The sequence below is a fragment of the Pogoniulus pusillus genome, chromosome 7 (genome assembly GCF_015220805.1).
Source record: "Pogoniulus pusillus isolate bPogPus1 chromosome 7, bPogPus1.pri, whole genome shotgun sequence".
Taxonomy (NCBI): Eukaryota; Metazoa; Chordata; class Aves; order Piciformes; family Lybiidae; genus Pogoniulus; species Pogoniulus pusillus.
The window spans coordinates 39,238,705-39,257,215 of record NC_087270.1 but is presented as its reverse complement, the minus strand read 5'-3'; the positions used below and the strand labels follow the sequence as shown (position 1 = coordinate 39,257,215).

Genomic DNA, 18,511 nt, shown 5'->3' with positions numbered 1-18,511 from the left:
TAATAAGGCCACATCTGAAGTATTAGGCTCAATCCTAGTACTGGGGCTCCCAAGTTCAAGAGAGACAGGGAATTACTGGAGAGAGCTCAGTGGAGGACTGCAAAGATAACAAGGGGACTGGAGCATTTATCTGACAAGGAAAGGCTGAGAGATGTGGTGCTCTTTAGCCTGGAGAAGCCTAAAAAAGCATCTTCTCAATCACAGAATCAGTCAGGGTTGGAAGGGACCACAAGGATCATCGAGCCTGGGAATAGGCTTCTCCAAGAAGCTGTGCTGTCTTTTCTGGAGACTTTCAAAACCTGCCTGGTATGATCCTGGTCAACCTGCTCTGAGTGACCCTGTTTTACTCGAGGATTTGGACTAGCTCACCTCCATAGGTCCCTTCCAACCCCCACCATTCTGTGAAATGCTGAATGTGTGACACCCAGGTCCTTCCCACAGCAAGTTAAACTTTCTAATTATAAACAAAACAGAGCTCTTCTGGCCAGCCCCACTCTTTCTTACAGATATCGTAGAATCAGTCAGGGTTGGAAGGGACCACAAGGATCAGACAGTTCCAACACCCCTTGCCATGGGCAGGGACACCCTACCCTAGAGCAGGCTGCACACAGCCTGGCCTGAAACACCTCCAGCCATGGGCCTCAACCACCTCCCTGGGCAACCTATTTCAGCCTCTCACCACTCTCATGCTCAACAACTTCCCCCGCACCTCCACTCTGACTCTCCCCACCTCCAGCTTTGCTCCATTCCCCCAAGTCCTGTCTCATTCCCTGAGAGCCTAAGAAGTCCCTCCCCAACTTTTTTCTAGCCCCCTTCAGATCCTGGAAGGCCACAAGAAGGTCACCTGGGAGCCTCCTCTTCTGCAGCCTGCACAGCCCCAACTCTTTCAGCCTGTCCTCACTGCAGAGGTGCTCCAGCCCTCTGATTCTCCTCATACCCCTTCTCTGGACACGCTCCAGCATCTCCACATCCTTCTTGTCACAGTGGCTCCAGACCTGCATGCAGTACTGCAGGTGGGGTCTCACCAAAATGGAGTAGAGGGGCAAAAAAGTGTTTTGGGAAAAACAGCTTCCCTTTCAAAAACATAAAGAAATGCCAAAACACATCTTCAAGAGAAGGCAACTTTTATATGCTGTAGAAATCTACTCAGAACCCTCAAAACTACTACTCATCCAGTCTTTGGTAACTCGTTTTCACCTTCACAGATATATTTGTTCAGTGCCTCTGCTTTGCATTTCTTTAATGTTTCTTTCAAAAGAGTTTTTCAGAAGCACCTGGAATATGTCAGATTTGGAGAAGAAAGTAACCGACTGTGGTTTAATTCTCCGGTTTGTAAGCAATGTCCTAGATTCATACAATGCGTGCTTGCAAAGGACATCTATCAATTTGGGAGATTAGCAAAGCTTGTTTACAGAAAACCTGCAAAGATCAAAATCATAGAAAAACAAATCATTCCCTCTCTTGTCATGAGCCTAAAATAAAATAAATTCAAAAGAAAAAAAAAACCACAAGAGGAAGGGAAAATGCTTCTCGGAATCGTTCCTTGCCATTTTGGATAATCAATCGTTCAGTAATTCTCTGAATTCTCCTCACGATGGAAGTAGTTAAGTTGCACTTTTTTGTTTGCATTTGCTCAGCATCCCTGTGTGTAGGTTCTGAACCTTAAGGGACTGCGGTGTTCCAAGGCTGCCCTCCACCGTGCTAGATGATGTGCGTGTTTAGCATAGAATCAAGCAGGCTGGAAGAGACCTCCAAGATCATCCGGTCCAAACTAGCACCCAGCCCTCAACAATCAACCAGAACATGGCACTAAGTGCCTCATCCAAGCTTTTCTTGAACAGCTCCAGGGATGGCAATGCCATCACCTCCCTGGGCAGCCCATTTCAATGCCAATCACTCTCTCTGACAACAACTTCCTCCTAATATCCAGCCTAGACCTCCCCCACCACAACTTGAGACTGTGTCCCCTTCTTCTGTTGCTGGTTGCCTGGGACAAGAGACCAACCTCCACCTGGCTACAGCCTCCCTTCAGGTAGTGTAGACAGGAAAGAGGTCTGCCCTGAGTCTCCTCTGCTGCAGGCTGCACACCCCCAGCTCCCTCAGCCTCTCCTCACAGGGCTGTGCTCCAGGCCCCTCACCAGCTTCATCACCCTAATTATAAATCTATAATATACAATGCATAATATAAAGCAAAGTCCTGAAGATCACAGTTAAGGTGGAGGCAGTAGGAGAGGGCTGAATTGCACAAGCAGAGTAATAGGGAAGTTCAGCAGAGCTGCGCACTGGAAAGTTCTGTGTGTTAGGTATTCCACAACTTACTTGGTACTCAGATACAATTCTGGTGGCAATTATAGCAAATTGCAGCACACAACTTAAAATGATTGTGGATAAAAATCTGGCATCTCACCTACCACATGTAGGGCTAAATACCTACCCCTGGGTAAGCTGCAGCTATGTTAAAAGGAGCTTCAAATAACACGATAGGAAATTCAGCAGGAACTATTATTAGCTCCTGTTTATACTGTCATTTTTCTTATCAGTAGGAGATTATTTATACAGAGCCCAACCCAAGTGCTTCTTGTTTATCTTATTACAGACACCATTAAAAAACTTTCTATAAAAAGCAGCTCCTGTATTTAGGGCCAGCACTAATAAGTGTTATGCTACGTTTTTTGCTTCTTATCAACCCTTCCTTTATTTTCAAGCACCATTTAATTCTCTGTTACTATTTTCCAATCTGCCCTCTCCTCTCTGTACCCTGGGCAGTCCTGTAAGATGTCTTCCAGGTCTAATTTTCCCTGTCAGATTCACAATCTAAATGACTTTTCAAATTTCTAGCAATTTAAGACAGACTGAGAGCCCCAAAAGTTGTTCTATTGCAAAACTTGGACTCTGTATTCCATTCTCATATAGCCTCCTTCTCCATTTCTTCCCGTCCTCTCACACTGCAGCACAATAAAAACAAAAGGAAAAGACATTTACTGTTGCAGAGTCTGTAAATAATGATTGGACTTCATGATCTTACAAGACTTTTCCAACCAAAATGCTTTTATTACTCTAAAGGCAAGGCTGCTCAATGTGCTTTGTAGGCCTCTGGCTGATGCAGGAATGTGTATTCTCTAAGCTCACTGCAATACTAGAATTAAGATGAGAAAAAAGGAGAGAGACCTTTCTGAATAAAATCCCAAGTGGACTGAGGAAGTTTCAAGAGGCAGATGTTGTAGCAGAGGTTCCTGCACCAACTGGAATGGAATTCCAATTGGAATGCACCAACTGGAATGGAATTCCAATTCCAATTGGCATTGGAATGGGCTGCCCAGGGAGGTGGTAGAGTCACTGTCCCTGGAGATGTTCAAAAAAAGACTGGATGAGGCACTTAGTGCCATGGTCTAGTTGATTAGACAGGTCTGGGTGCTAGGTTGGACTGGACGATCTTGGAGGTCTCTTCCAACCTGGTTGATTCTATGATTCTAAGGACAGGACAGGTCAAAACAAGATACAGAATGAGGATGAGTATGGTCATAAGCACCAGGGAAAGATTATACTCTCTGATGAGCTAATCCAAGACTTGCCATTTGAAGACGTGAAAATATAATGGTTTAGCTGGAGTTCATCACTTCTCCAATGCAGACCCAGTTGTAATTAAAACAAGGGAGCAAAGTTTTAGGTTCCTAGCCAAAGGTCTAATATCACTGTTCAGATGGACTACTACTCCCTTCCACTTTCTGTGCCATTCTGCCTTCCCATTACACATGCCCAACTTTTATAGTAAAGAAACTGGTAGAGAATGCAAGGAAAAAGTTGCCAGCATGGGTAGCCATGCCAAAAAGTCTCCTCCTGCACAGAGCCAGTCAGCCACATTTTTTTCATTTCTTTCTTTTCTGATTTCCCAGGACAGAAAAGATTAAGACTAAAAGATGAGGCCATGCAATTCTGCTTTTATTAACAAAGACTTCCCCACTGGTGCAGGATGGTAGCCAATGGATGAGCAAGTCAGCTATGCCCAACATCTGCACTAAAGCCTCCAGAAAGAGCCTGCTAAGCTTGTATTCTGACAAATGGTGAGGGAGGCTGCAAGCACACCAGCCCGCAGGGGTTGGTGATCTGTTCTTCTGGAGTTGCCCTCTTTCACAAGCCTCATTGTTTAACATAATAAAGAGGACTTCAAGACAGGGATCACTGGAGGCTGAACAGCATTCTATAAAGGTACCATTGCAGTCTTATGATCCTCTCCTATGCCATCTACTACTGACCACTCTGGATTTTCTTTATCTATTTAGCCTCTGGTTTACTGATGATTTACAGAACAGCTGTATCAGTTAAGGCTAAGTCTGTAAATACTGAGAAGATACCATCTATGATCACGCGTTCTGCAAGCTGTCTATTCAAACTGCTGTTTCTAATGAATCAGAAGTGCCTTCCAGGCCTTCCTTGAGAGCCTGTTTCACAGTTGAATGGGAAGCAATGTTGGACAGATCTGAAGAATACACAAGTCAACTAGCACTCATCAGGCCTAAGACAACTCTGGAAGTGCTGGGATACATGCTTTCTTCTCTGGATCTCTGCCCTGAGCTATTTTCAGTCACTCTTCACCACACTGTGCTTTTGAAAGGAAGCTGATGTTTCTCCTTAGTAGTGCTGAGCACACTCTTTAATCTGGTCCCTTCAAATATCTCTTTGAAATTTACTATTCCTTTCTGATAAGCTGTAGCTATGTACTTAATGGTGGCACACAAGTACTACACATCTGCTTACACATGGCCATGGGTTATATTTAAAATGCATTAGCTCCTACAGACCTTCCCACCAAGCATCTGGAGGATGACACAGTTCAACTGTAAAAGGAACTGGGAGGAAGAAACTGGTGTCTTGCAGCTATCTGCTTGAGACACTGAATCCAGTGCCAAAAGTCACTTTCTGTTCTCATTGTAAAGGTCCAGGGGAACAATCCTGAGTTGGCTGCAAAACGATGTAGCCACTTAACCTTCACATCTACCTGGTTTTGCTTTGATTTGGCTTGGAAACAAAATCCTAACACAGTGCCATCAGTTCAGTCTCCATTCTCTACCCCACTGACAGGCTTGAAAGAGACATCTAGAAATATTTTCTCTGATCATTGTGTGAGTACATTCTGGATTCCCTTCCATATTTACTCACAGGAGGAACAGCCTAGAAAACAAGGAAAGCTTCCAAAGGCTAAATGCCACCTCAACAACACTGATATCTGAAATTCAAGAAAACAGGCTGAGGATGGAAAGAGAAAAATGATCAGGTGTGAAGAGGGTGGTCTTAACCTTCCTACAGCCTGCCTGCAGACTGCCTAAGGAAAATGTTGGCTTGTTTTGGAAAGACTCTTTTTCTGTCGTTTTTTCCCTCTTTGCACTACTTCTCCCGAAGAGAAAGCCAGTTTGAAGATCGCTACACAGAGGCTAATTCACAGATGAGCTACACTAAGACTACATTCAGGCAAGGACTGCATGAAAATGGGGAAGCAACCCCATTGTATGTATGTGTGTATGAATGTATGATTTAAGCAACTAGACATAGCATTTAATTTTTGAAGTACTAGTGCTAAGCTAATGCCTGTTATAGCTAAAAACATTCCTTAGAGTCACACAAAATATTAACCTCACCATTTTACAGATGAAATTGAAACCAAGGAAGGACAAGTAATTTGCCTAAGACCACAGAATTCCAGCATGGTGGGGGTTGGGAAGGAACTCCAGAGATCATCTAGTCCAATCTCTCTGCTAAAGTAGAGTCACCCAGAGAAAGCTGCACAGGATTACACTCAGGTGGGTTGCGAATCTCTCCAGAGAAGGAGACTCCACAAAACTCTCTGGGCAGCATCTTCCAGTGCTCTGATATCCTCACAGGAAAGATCAGAGGAAACAATTTCCTTCTCATGTTCAAGGGAAAACTATGCTCTGGATTGCACCCACTGCCCCTTGTCCTGTCCAGGCACCACCAGAAAGAGTCTGGCCCCATCCTCTTGACCGCTCCCCTTTAGATACTGATAAAGATTGAGAAGATGCCCTCTCGGTCTTCTCTTCCCCAGGCTAAAGACCCCCTTGTCTCTCAGCCTCCCTTTGTAAGAGAGATGTTTCAGTCCTCTCAGCATCTTTGTGGCCTTCCACTGGACTCTTCCAGTAGTTCCCCATTTCTCTTGAAATGGGGAGCCCAGAAGTGGTCTAACTCCAGATGTGGCCTAACTAGGGCAACGAAGAGGGGAAGAAGAACCTCCCATGACCTGCTGGCCATGCTCTTCTGAGTGCGCTCCATGACAGCAATGGCCATCTTGATCACACAACAGAAGGTGGAAGTATGAAATGGATTTCTGGCTCCATAACTTGAGTACTTATTTCTGCCTCCCTGCCTCAATTGCCAGCATGTCTGTAAACCCCAACCTCCTGGACAGGTGGGATCTCGTGGCATTTCAAATACGAACAATCTAACAAGAGAACAACTTTCCTCCTGCTGGTTTTGGTATTCCTAGTTACCATGGAACCTTAAATTATCTATTTCAAGGCTTTTTTTTCATACAAACTTGAATAAAGTTCAGTGCCATAGGTGTAATATGGGACTAGGACAACTTTAATCTATGATCAAGTCTTCATCCCAGTTGGCAAACTGTCTTGAGCACAAGTCTTCTGAAGAGCAGCTGAGGGAAATGGGAGGGTCTAGCATGAAGAAAAAGGAGGCTCTGGGGAGGCTTTCCCCTCTTTACAACTACCTGAAAGGAGGCTGGACCCAGGTGGGAGCTCATCTCTTCTCCCAAGTAACAAGCAACATGACAACAGGAAATATTCTCAATCTCTGCCAAGGGAGGTTTAAGTTGGACATTAGGAAAAATGTCTTCCCCAAAACATCAAGCCCTGGAACAGGCTACCCAGGGAAGTGTTAGGAGTTATCATCCCTGAAGGGACTCAAAAGTTGTGTAGCTGTGGTGCTAAGGGCCACAATTTAGTGGTGACCTGGCAATGCTGGGTTAACAATCTGAATAATCTTAAAGGTCTCTTCCAACCTGTATGATTCTATCACGTCAAGTATGCTACCAGCTGTTCTAGGCACGTAGTGTGAGAAGAACTAAAAGCACTCCATGCCATGAGGGAGCAGTAAGAGTTCAGTTCTCTCTGTGGAAAGCTCTGGAAACAGATCCAATGAAGAAGTGATATCACTGCAGCCTGTTTACTCATCCTGAACATAACAGAGAGAAGGCACAAGGCAGAAGGCAAAGAGAAAACTACTTCCTCTAGGTAGCACTCGAGCTGTTATGGTCATCCCCTCAATCTCACATGTGACCTTCATTAATTGTAACTCAAAAAAATTCAAACTGTCCTAAAAATGTGGCTATTGCCATTGCTGCATCTCCTGACTACCCATACACATTCTGTAACACAAATCCATATTATATCTCTGTCTCTCTCTTCACACACAGAGATGCAGATACACATCTATTTGCCACACTCAACAAACAATTTAAGAATTAAGGAAAATTGGTTTCATTTTAAGATAAGAACTTTGGGTTTATTACAATGCTGTAAATAAAACTTGCTAGCACAAGCCACACACACACCACAAAAAAAAACCCAGAAGTGATTCACTGGGGAAGTTCCATGATGTGCAGGACAATGGGTCTTAAATCAAAGGCATACATTAACATGACTAAGCTGACAGATCTGCACTGCAATGCAGAAAGCTAAGCAATACTCTCAACATCTGCACCGTGTGTAGATAGGCTGTTCAGACACAGCTTCCCAAAAATGAAGAAAAGACTCCTCAAGCTCTTACCTGTTACCTGTGCAACAACTGCTTGGGAAATTCTCCGATTGGCTAGAAAGGCTTTGATTTCCTCCTTTATCACACTGCTGTCCCTCCTACCAAAACAAAAAAACAACCAAAAGAACACAGAAAAAGACAGCCAGAATGAAGTACACTTTGAAGATGCAAAATGCCTTTATTTCCTTCGTTATAGGGCCATGGAGTGGGGAAGGCAGGTGTTGAAACAGCCCAAGTGGACACTTCTTGTAACAAGTGTCACGTCTGATCAAAGCACCCTAGCAAGAGGAGAATGGATGACTCATGTCCTGTATAATTCATATTAGGTGCAGCACTGCCATATGGATTGTACAAAGTTTCATTACATGGGGATGAATAAATCTCTCATACCAGCATAAAAACCTCAGTCATAAAAACCAGGCACCAAAATAGAGATAGCAGGGTCTGCATGGCTAACTAAACAAATGAATATACATACAGAAACCATCTCCAGCCTTAAAGAGAAGAAAGACACAAAGGAGTGGAGATTTTGCAACACCTATCTCCCAACCCTTACTTCCCTACACCACAGCTTGCACCAAATGAACAAATGCCAGTTAAAGCCTTTGTGTGGTTTTTACAAGGTGTGCAGAGATAGTTCAGAAAGGACTAAGACTGTGCTTAAAAGAAAATTGGAGGTTGCACAGGGACTGTGACATACAGCAAATTTCAGTAAACTTTTCCCTCCTCTTCCTCTCTGAGAAGGGCAATTAGAAGCAGACTTCATCAGGCTTTATTATTTGGCAATTTCCCTTCATCTCCCCTCCTGCCCCAGCAACATTGCAGATAAGATTCAAGCTTGTGAATGTAAACACTCAATAAATGCTCTGTTGTGTGTTCATTTTCATTTCTGTCCCCAGCACTCATCTCCTACATGCCTGAGAATAAAACTAGTTTCGGTTTAAACAAGCACTAAAAGCTTTACCTGAGACCTACTGCATGAGAACCAAAAACTCTGAGGAACGATTAACCCTCAGCAATGGAACTCCTGCATTCTGCTACACTCACCACCTTCCTGCCTTATTCTGTTACCCTGCAGCCAACAGGTTGATTGGCTTTTTTCACTGTTCACCCCTAATCCTCTCTTTCAAATGCCATGTCTTTACCCTACATCTCCAAACTAGTTCAAACACATTTTTCACCCTGGAGCTTATGGATCCAAGTTCTCTCATAAGTACTTCATAAATGTTGTAATTTTGGGGAAAAGAAGACATTCCAATATAATGACCAAAACTGTTTTGAGACATTTGGCCTTTCCTCATATTTCTTTTTAGCTATCAAGCCTACTGCCTCTGACTTTCATCATCAGTGGTATAATCCCCTCTTTTCATCTTTGCCATAATGCTGAAAAGGGAGCTGCTAAAAGTAAAAGAAGGTCAGTCTGGAAAAAAGCCTCTCAGCTGGCTCTCACTGAAGACTTCTGCTACTTCTTCTTCATTATTTGTATTTTCTTACAGCAACCTGCAGACTGCAGATCCCAGCCCCTGCTACAGACTATGAACAGATAACATACACGGCTCTGCAGTGGAAAGAATTAACCAAGCTGATTCTCTTCTGCCTCTATATATGGAAGGACACACAAGGGGTATAAAGTAGCACATGAGAAGTCATGTGAAGTCTTCTGAACAGGACAGAAAATGAGTGTGCTAAGATCAATATCAATTTTTGGTACAGCACAGGAAAAACTATTTCAACACTAGAAGAGACTGTGGGATAACCAGACATGGACAGAGGTTGATTACACAAGGCCAAAAGGTCTCAAGATAGTGACCATCAGGGAACTACCAGGGCAATAGCTGCCTAAACCAGCTCCTGCTTCCTTGGTAACACCTATCACTACTACAGCAGTCTTTCAACATGCAGAATTCTTCTGAGGCACTTCTGACTACACCCACATTTTCCACAAAGACTTCTACTAACCTCATCAATTCCTCCACTTTGTCATCAATGTCCAAGTCCTCTTCAGAAGCTTCAAAACTGTATGACCTTTGAGCCAAGCTGTTTGCAAGCGGGTAGCGGGTAGGCGACATCTTCCCGTTGAATGCAGACAACCTCTCGTTACTCTCCCTCCCATTCTGATTAGTAGTGCAAGGCTGTGGGGAGGTGTCGTAACTGTTACTCGGTGATGGGGACATGCCAGAATGCTGGGTCTGCGTTGAAGCTGTGGCTGTAGAGGAGGATGCTGGGACATTGTTGGTACTGTTGCTGTAAGAACCACCCCCGTAGCTAGACCTTCTTCCGAATTTGTCGCTGTGTTCCTGATCCAGACGATCCAAGGTCTCCAGCGCGTGGAGGATTTCATGTCTGGTCATCCCTGTACGTCTGAGGCGCTGAAGCAGGTCTATCTGCTCTATGGTAAATCTTGGTTCATCTGTGTAGTGAGACATGGTTTCCAGCAGACTGAAAAGAAGGTGAAAGATAAAAACAAGATACTTCAGTTCAGTAGTTGCCTGTGGTACGCAAAAAGTACCTCACAGGCAAGAAAGAGCAATTGGGTCCAAAAGCTTTTAAGTCGCTGGCAGCTCAATAGCCCACCACCAAACAAACCCTGCAGGCAAACTCCCAGGAATGATAGAAGCAACAAGGTTGGAAGAGACCTCCAAGATCAGCCACTCCAGCCTAGCACCCAGCCCTATCCAGTCAACCAGGCCATGGCACTAAGTGCCTCAGCCAGGCTTAGTTTGAACACCTCCAGGGACGGTGACTCCACCACCTCCCTGGGCAGCCCATTCCAATGCCAATCACTCTCTCTGACAACTTCCTCCTAATATCCAGCCTAGACTTCCCCCAGCACAACTTGAGACTGTGTCCACTTGTTCTACTGCTGGTTTCCTGGCAGAAGAGCCCAACCCCACCTGGCTACAGCCTCCCTGCAGGTAGTTGTAGACAGCAATGAGCTCTGCCCTGAGCCTCCTCTTCTGCAGGCTGCACACCCCCAGCTCCCTCAGCCTCTCCTCCCAGGGCTCCGCTCCAGGTCCCTCACCATCTTCGTTGCCCTTCTCTGGACACCCTCCAGCACCTCAACATCTCTCTTGAATTGAGGAGCCCAGAACTGGACACAGTACTGAAGGTGTGGCCTGACCAGTGCTGAGTACAGGGGAAGAATAACCTCCCTTGTCCTGCTTGCCACACTATTTCCATTGCTTTGAAAAAAAGAAGGGAAGAGGGAAAGGCATCCTATAAATTGTTATGGGTTCTATTACCTATATTTGAGTCTCTGGGAAATTTAAACTAGAACTGAGACAGAAGTTCTCTCTTCTATCAGCATTCCCTACACCTTGTATAATAAACCTGCAGTGAGCACCCCTTTTGCTTTCGATAAACCTCTGCCATGGAGAGACAGTGGCTCCTCTGTAATTAAGGCTGCAACCTGATTTCAGACAAAATTTTGCCCATTGCTAAGTAACTACCAGACAGAAATCTCAGATTCCATAACTGTCAGGTTGAGGCCAGAGATTGAGTTTTCCTGAAGAAGTCTGAACCAGCTGTGACATGAGATTTATGAACCTCAACTCTTCTGAATCTTAAGCACAGAGAGTTCAAGTTGCCCTAAGTTTTTGTCACTACCTTGAAAAGAGGAAGATAAAAACAGACCTAGCGGAAATTCTAGTGGCCTGTAGGACCAAAGTTGATTTGACTGAAGTCTCATTTCTGAAGTGAGTAACTTTTGAACCTGGAATGTTGTCACAGATCGTCTGCCCTAAAAAGGAAGTGCAGAACATCCAATTACCACTAAGCTTTCATTTAAAGAAACAAGTCTACAGACTTTTCCCCTCCAAAGGCAGGATTTCATGTAACTCAATCATCATGGTGGCTCATCAAAAGCATTTTTAACTCCTAAACTTCCTGATGTGCCAGAACAATGAACATGTATTTGCTGCAAAGCCCAGAACTGAACTGAAAAGATCACAAAATTCTCCCTTAATCTCATTTCTTTCCTATGTCTCCTTGTTACAGATATAAATGGCATACAAATGGCAAGATCACCTCCTTCAGAACTCATGATCTCGAGAAGAAGGGATGGCAGATGGAGGGCAAACAGAACTTGGCAAAGAGATCAAGGCATTTTCCATCCTTCTTGTGAATCTTCTTATGAGTCAAGGGCTTAGTACAATTTCTGCAGGAGAGCAGGGTGAAGAGATCACTCAAACTGCAGGAGACATGACAGAGCTAACATACAATCCCTACAAGTGAGAAGAGACAAACAGCAGGCTCAGGAAAGTCAAACAAGAATTCCAAGGACCCTATGAAGATCAAAAAAGGGATGATGGCTGTTATGATTATGCTAAACCTTCTGGGGACAGGGGCTCCTATTTCTCTTCAAGAATCCTCATTTCCACTGCTGCATTAGCACAGTGAAGTCCACAACAGGAGTCACAGAGTGACAAAACTTAAAAGTTGTTGTATTTAGTCTGGTTTTGGGTATATGGACTACATTAAACCAAGCCCATAGGTTCTGTAGGTGTTTAGGTTGGATATGATGAAAAACATATTCCCTGCATGAGCTGTCAAAGCCTGGAACAGGATGCTCAGGGAAGTGGTGGAGTCCCTATCCCTGGAGGGATTTAAGAGACATGTAGATACGGTGATGAGAGACATGTTTTAGTGGTGGACTTCATGGTTAGATTTGATGATCTGAAAGGTCCTTTCCAACCTAAATGATTCTAAGATTCCGATTGTACATGACTGTAACTGTCCAGTTTCGGTCCAGCATAACCAGGGCAGTCCTAGAATCACAGAATCAACCAGGTTGGAAGAGATCTCCAAGATCATCCAGCCCTATCCAATGAACTAGACCATGGCACTAAGTGCCCCAGTCAGGCTTCTCTTAAACACCTCCAGAGATGGCGACTCCACCACCTCCCTGGGCAGCCCATTCCAATGCCAATCACTCTCTCTGACAACAACTTCCTAACAACATCCAGCCTAGACCTCCCCTGCCACAACTTGACACTCTGTCCCCTTCTTCTGTTGCTGCTTGCCTGGCAGAAGAGACCAACACCACCTGGCTACAGCCTCCCTTCAGAGAGTTGCAGACAGCAATGAGGTCTGCCCTGAGCTTCCTCTTCTGCAGGCTGCACACCCCCAGCTCCCTCAGCCTCTCCTCACAGGGCTGTGCTCCAGGCCCCTCACCAGCTTCATCACACTTCTCTGGACATGTTCCAGTATCTCAACAGCTCTCTTGAATTGAGGAGCCCAGAACTGGACACAGCACTCAAGGTGTGGCTTGACCAGTGCTGAGTCCAGGGGGCAGAATAACCTCCCTTGTCCTGTTGGCCACACTATCCCTGATCCAGGCCAGGATGCCATTGGCTCTCTTGGCCACCTGGGCACACTGCTGGCTCAAAATCACTGACCAGTTTGCAGATCAATTAGCAACTCCTGACCAATTTACAGTCTTTTTCAAGATTATGCATGGAGCAGAGACCACAAACTCTGTTTGGATGCAGCCACTTGGCTTCAAGGCTAAGACTGTCTAGTAGTATAGATGTGGCTACGTAGCCTTGGGGATGAAGAACAGCATGGAAAAGGTGCTTGCTTAGTAGAGCGGTAGCTAGAGTGTAGCTGTAGGGAGGTGGTGGTGGAGGTGGTCCCTGGAGGTGTTCAAGAAAAGCCTGGATGAGTAGAGCAGCCAGACAGAGAGGGATCTGGGGGTACTGACTGATACCCGCCTGAACATGAGCCAGCAGTGTGCCCAGGTGGCCAAGAGAGCCAGTGGTATCCTGGCCTGCATCAGGAATGGTGTGGCCAGCAGGAGCAGGGAGGTCATTCTGCCCCTGTACTCTGCACTGGTTAGACCACACCTTGAGTGCTGTGTTCAGTTCTGGGCCCCCCCAGTTTAAAAGGGACGTTGAGATGCTTAAGCGTGTCCAGAGAAGGGCGACGAGGCTGGGGAGAGGCCTTGAGCACAGCCCTACGAGGAGAGGCTGAGGGAGCTGGGATTGGTTAGCCTGGAGAAGAGGAGGCTCAGGGGTGACCTTATTGCTGTCTACAACTACCTGAGGGGTGGCTGTGGCCAGGAGGAGGTTGCTCTCTTCTCTCAGGTGGCCAGCGCCAGAACGAGAGGACACAGCCTCAGGCTGCACCAGGGGAGATTTAGGCTGGAGGTGAGGAGAAAGTTCTTCACTGAGAGAGTCATTGGACACTGGAATGGGCTGCCCGGGGAGGTGGTGGAGTCGCCGTCCCTGGGGCAGTTCAAGGCAAGATTGGACGTGGCACTTGGTGCCATGGTCTGGCCTTGAGCTCTGTGGTAAAGAGTTGGATTTGATGATCTGTGAGGTCTTTTCCAACCCTGATGATACTGTGATCCTGTGATATTTAGTGCCATAGTCTGGTTGATTGGATAGGGCTGGGTGCTAGGTTGGACTGGATGAGCTTGGAGGTCTCTTCCAACCTGGTTGATTCTACAATTCTAATGCCACAAAGGCAAGATGCATGAATCCACACAAACGGTATTTGCAGGCTGGAAAATACAGGAATGAGAAGTTACTCTCTTTGGCCTCATAAAGCGACTACTGAGGCCCTTCCATTGTTTCAATAGTGTGTTTGTGAGAGAAGGAAGCAGGAGGTCAGTGCAAGGGTATGAGTCCCATCCAAGAAAATGACTGTGTGAGAAGACAGACGGACAACAACCGTATTAAGTACTTTGGTCCAACGGGAATGTGCTGTCCCCTGGACAATTGATTACTGCAAACGTACAAGCCATTTTAAAAAGAGAGGAACCTAGATTGTTCTACTAAAAGGAGGGCACAGCAGCCAATGCAGCATCAGACTAGCAACTGACTGGAATTGTAACAAGTAAAATTTGGAAGTCCTATCTCAGATGGAGACGGTCAGAGCTTGACAAGGAGCACTTGGACAGACACTGTGTTCTAGGTTTGGCCTCTGCGCCGGAGGAGGCAGGGCTGCTCGATTCTTCTCTCCAAGCTTTGTGAAGTGTCATGCTGACTTAGTGACTCACATCACAAAAAAGCTACCTACAAAAAAGCTGGGGAGGGACTTTTTAGTGTATCAGGTAGTGACAGGACTAGGGGGAATTGAGCAAAGTTGGAGGTGGGGAGAGCCAGACTGGACATGAGGAGGAAGTTCTTCAGCATGAGAGTGGTGAGAGGCTGGAATGGGTTGCCCAGGGAGGTGGTTGAGGCCCCATCCCTGGAGGTGCTTAAGGCCAGGCTGGTTGAGGCTGTGGCCAGCCTGACTGAGGTTAGGGTGTCCCTGCCCATGGCAGGGGGGCTGGAACTAGCTGATCCTTGTGGTCCCTTCCAACCCTGACTGATTCTATGATCACAAACTCCTGTACCACCTGAAAAGTCCCCATGCTAGTTCTGAGCAGCACAGTTTGCAAAAAGAAAACCTCTTCTTAAACATCTGGCTTTGAGATGGCTTTCACTAGATTTGACAGCTTGCCTTACTTAGAATCAGCCCTGTTCTGCCATTTCTTACCTGTATTTTGCATGTCACCATTTCCTGGATCATTTACCTGTCAGTAACAAGTTTCATGCCTGCATTAGGTGTGAGCATATCAATCCTCTGCTTAACCTAGTGGCTGAACCGGAGGACAAAGTGGAAAGGCTAAGGGCTAGAGAGGAAAGTGAAAGGGAGTTGGATTTATGGCAGCAGGCTCTGCAGACCTCCTTAGCAGAGGGAGGTGACCCAAGAAACAGGGGAGAATGGACACAGGTGCCTGTCAGAAGGGGCAAGGGAAAACCCTTCCAGCCCCCCTCACCTCCTCAGTTGCCCTTGCACAACAGATATCGGGCATTAGAGGTTGAGGGTGAGGTGGTTTTGGAGGCAGAAGCATCACCATCTGGGGAGCTGACTAAAGTAAATCAGTTGCCCCCTCACATCAGAACTTGTAACCAAAGTATTTTGTTGAACTGGAGAACTTAATCAGCCAGAAACTCCATCCATCTACTCAAAATTCCTACTTTACTGACTCATCAACTGGATGAGGCACTTAGTGCCATGGTCTAGTTGACTGGATAGGGCTCTTCCAACCTGGTTGATTCTATTCGATTCTACTCCTAAAACTCCCACTTGTCACAGATCTGCAAACCCAAACTGTTTGTCCTTCTAGCCCTATGAAGTGAAAAAAAGCTTGCATTTCACAGAAGTAAGACTTCCCAAATGGATTAAAAAATGTTGAACCTCAGGGAACATCCTGCAGCAGCCTATGGCCATGGTTGGTCATTCCCTTAAAACTTGGGTGTGATTCTTAATTGAGCTTCTAGATCTGGATTCTCAGGCCAAATTAATCTTCTTTAGTGAATTATACACAATCCTTTAGTGAATCCTAAGTATCCCTTAGTGAATTACTAGTAAATTACACATAATGAACTGCACTGTTCTTAGAAGCAAGAGAAAATAGTTCTTTACAATGAGGATGGTGAAACACTGGTCCAGGTTGCCCAGATAGATGGTGGAAGCCTCACTCCTGGAATCATTCCAGGTCAGGTTGCATGGGACTCTAGTCACCCTGATCTAACTGATCTATTCATTGTGGGGCAAGTTGGACTAGATGGCTTTCAAAGGTCCTTTCCCACATAAAAGATTCTGTGATTCTACAAAGTCCTGTTAATCTGTGGACTGCTTTAAAGAGTTTTGCAGTCTAAGAGTAGCTAACCTACTCTAAGTCCTATGCCTAACAAAATAACTGAATACAAAAAACGTTGGCAATCTGAAAAAAAACAACCCAAACAAACAACCCAAAGTCAAAATCACTGATGCCTGTCTCCCTATGCAGAGCATTCTTCCAGCCCCACAATCCCTTTAGACATCCACTGTGCAATTTTTCAATGCTTAGAAGATAAGAAGAGCAAAAGCAGATACAGTATCTCACTGCTGGTCTCACTAACATCATGTGCAGATGTACAAATTGCCCTGCTTATACCTGCACCTCACATACTTCTTGATTATAAACACACTGTCATGTGCTTTTCTACACAACCATAAGATCCATGGCTTGGACAGATTGACTCTGTGCTAGGTCAAGAACTGGCTGGAAGGCAGAGCTCAGAGAGTGGTGGTGAATGGTGCCACAGCCAGTTGGCAGCTGTCACTAGTGGTGTTCCCCAGGGATCAGTGCTGGGCCAGTCCTGTTCAATATCTTTATTGATGATCTGGGTGAGGGGATTGAGTCCAGCATCAGTAAGTTTGCAGATGACACCAAGCTAGGAGCAGGTGTTGATCTGTTGGAAGGTAGGAGAGCCCTGCAGAGGGACCTGGACAGGCTGGATGGGTGGGCAGAGACCAAGAGGATGACATTTAACAAGGCCAAGTGCAGGGTTCTGCCCTCTGTCCAAAACAACCCCCAAGCAGCACTACAGGCTGGGGACAGAGTGGCTGGAGAGCAACCAGAAAGAAGGGACCTGGGGGTAATGGAAGATAGTAGGCTGAAGATGAGCCAGCAGTGTGCCCAGGTGGCCAAGAGAGCAAATGACATCCTGGCCTGGATCAGGAGCAGTGTGGCCAGCAGGACAAGGGAGGTTATTCTGCCTCTGTGCTCAGCACTGGTTAGGTCACACCTTGAGTACTGTGTCCAGTTCTGGGCTTTTCAATTCAAGAGAGATGTTGAGGTGCTGGAAGGTGTCCAGAGAAGGGAGACAAAGCTGGTGAGGGGCCTGGAGCAGAGCCCTGGGAGGAGAGGCTGATGGAGCTGGGGGGGTGCAGCCTGCAGAAGAGGAGGCTCAGGACAGACCTCATTGCTGTCTACAACTACCTGAAGGGAGGCTGTAGCCAGGTAGGGAGTGGCCTCTTCTGCCAGTCAAGCAGCAAGAGAAGAAGGGGACAGAGTGTCAAGTTGTGCCAGGGGAGGTCTAGGCTGGATAAGAGGAAGTTGTTGGCAGAGAGTGATTGGCATTGGAATGGGCTGCCCAGGGAGGTGGTGGAGTCACCATCCCTGGAGGTGTTCAAGCTAAGCCTGGCTGGGGCACTTAGTGCCATGGTCTGGTTGACTGGACAGGGCTCGGGGATAGGTTGGACTGGATGATATTGGAGGTCTCTTTCAATCTGGTTGATTCTATGATTCTGTAATGATCTAGAAACAATACTTCTGTGTGAGTTTTACGTACTAAAAACAACTGCAGGAACTGGGAATTTTCCATTAAAACCCCCAAACAAATATTGCAAAACATGGCATTATTGAACGTGTTCCAACACCATCAACGGTCTCTTGCTTCTTAATGAATAACTATAGCAAAATCATTTAGAACTGATATTTTTTGCAGGGCTTCAGTTATTTTCCCCTTTCAAAATAGTTTTAATAAACTTACTCAGTTTAAAGCTCAATTGACAAAGCAGCTAAGTAAACCAGCCATTTTAAAACCATCATAATTTCATTCACTTCATTAATAAAGGGATATTCTCCACTACTTCATCCCCCCCGTACTGCTATAAGAGCCTCTTATCCTCCTGAACTCCTCTGGCTAGTTGTAATTTGATTTGCTTCCCCCCCCTCCTTGTTTTTTTTTCACTTGTGAAATACAATCAGCTGCAAAAGTAACAAGATGTAAAGTAAGATAGAGATGAGCAGAGAAAAACAAAGACAGCAGATACTTCTCCTGAGTACAAACTGTGGACTGACTCCTAGAATCACAGAATCAGTCAAGGTTGGAAGGGACCACAAGAATCATCTAGTTCCAACCCCCCTGCCATGAGCAGGGACACTCTACCCTAGATCAGGCTGGCCAGAGCC

General features: G+C 45.7%; 1 protein-coding gene across 15 annotated transcripts in view; it reads right to left on the bottom strand.

Moving 5' to 3' along the window:
- The window catches only part of HMBOX1 (homeobox containing 1), a 153,095-nt gene that overhangs the window by 63,590 nt on the left and 70,994 nt on the right, over positions 1-18,511 (bottom strand). For all 15 annotated transcript variants that reach the window (XM_064146660.1, XM_064146664.1, XM_064146670.1 and 12 more), the window contains exons 3-4: positions 9,739-10,218; positions 7,792-7,877 (exon numbers count right to left, since the gene is read on the bottom strand). In XM_064146660.1, coding sequence (XP_064002730.1) covers positions 7,792-7,877; positions 9,739-10,218 — 566 coding nt within the window. The remainder of the gene's footprint in view (positions 1-7,791; positions 7,878-9,738; positions 10,219-18,511) is intronic.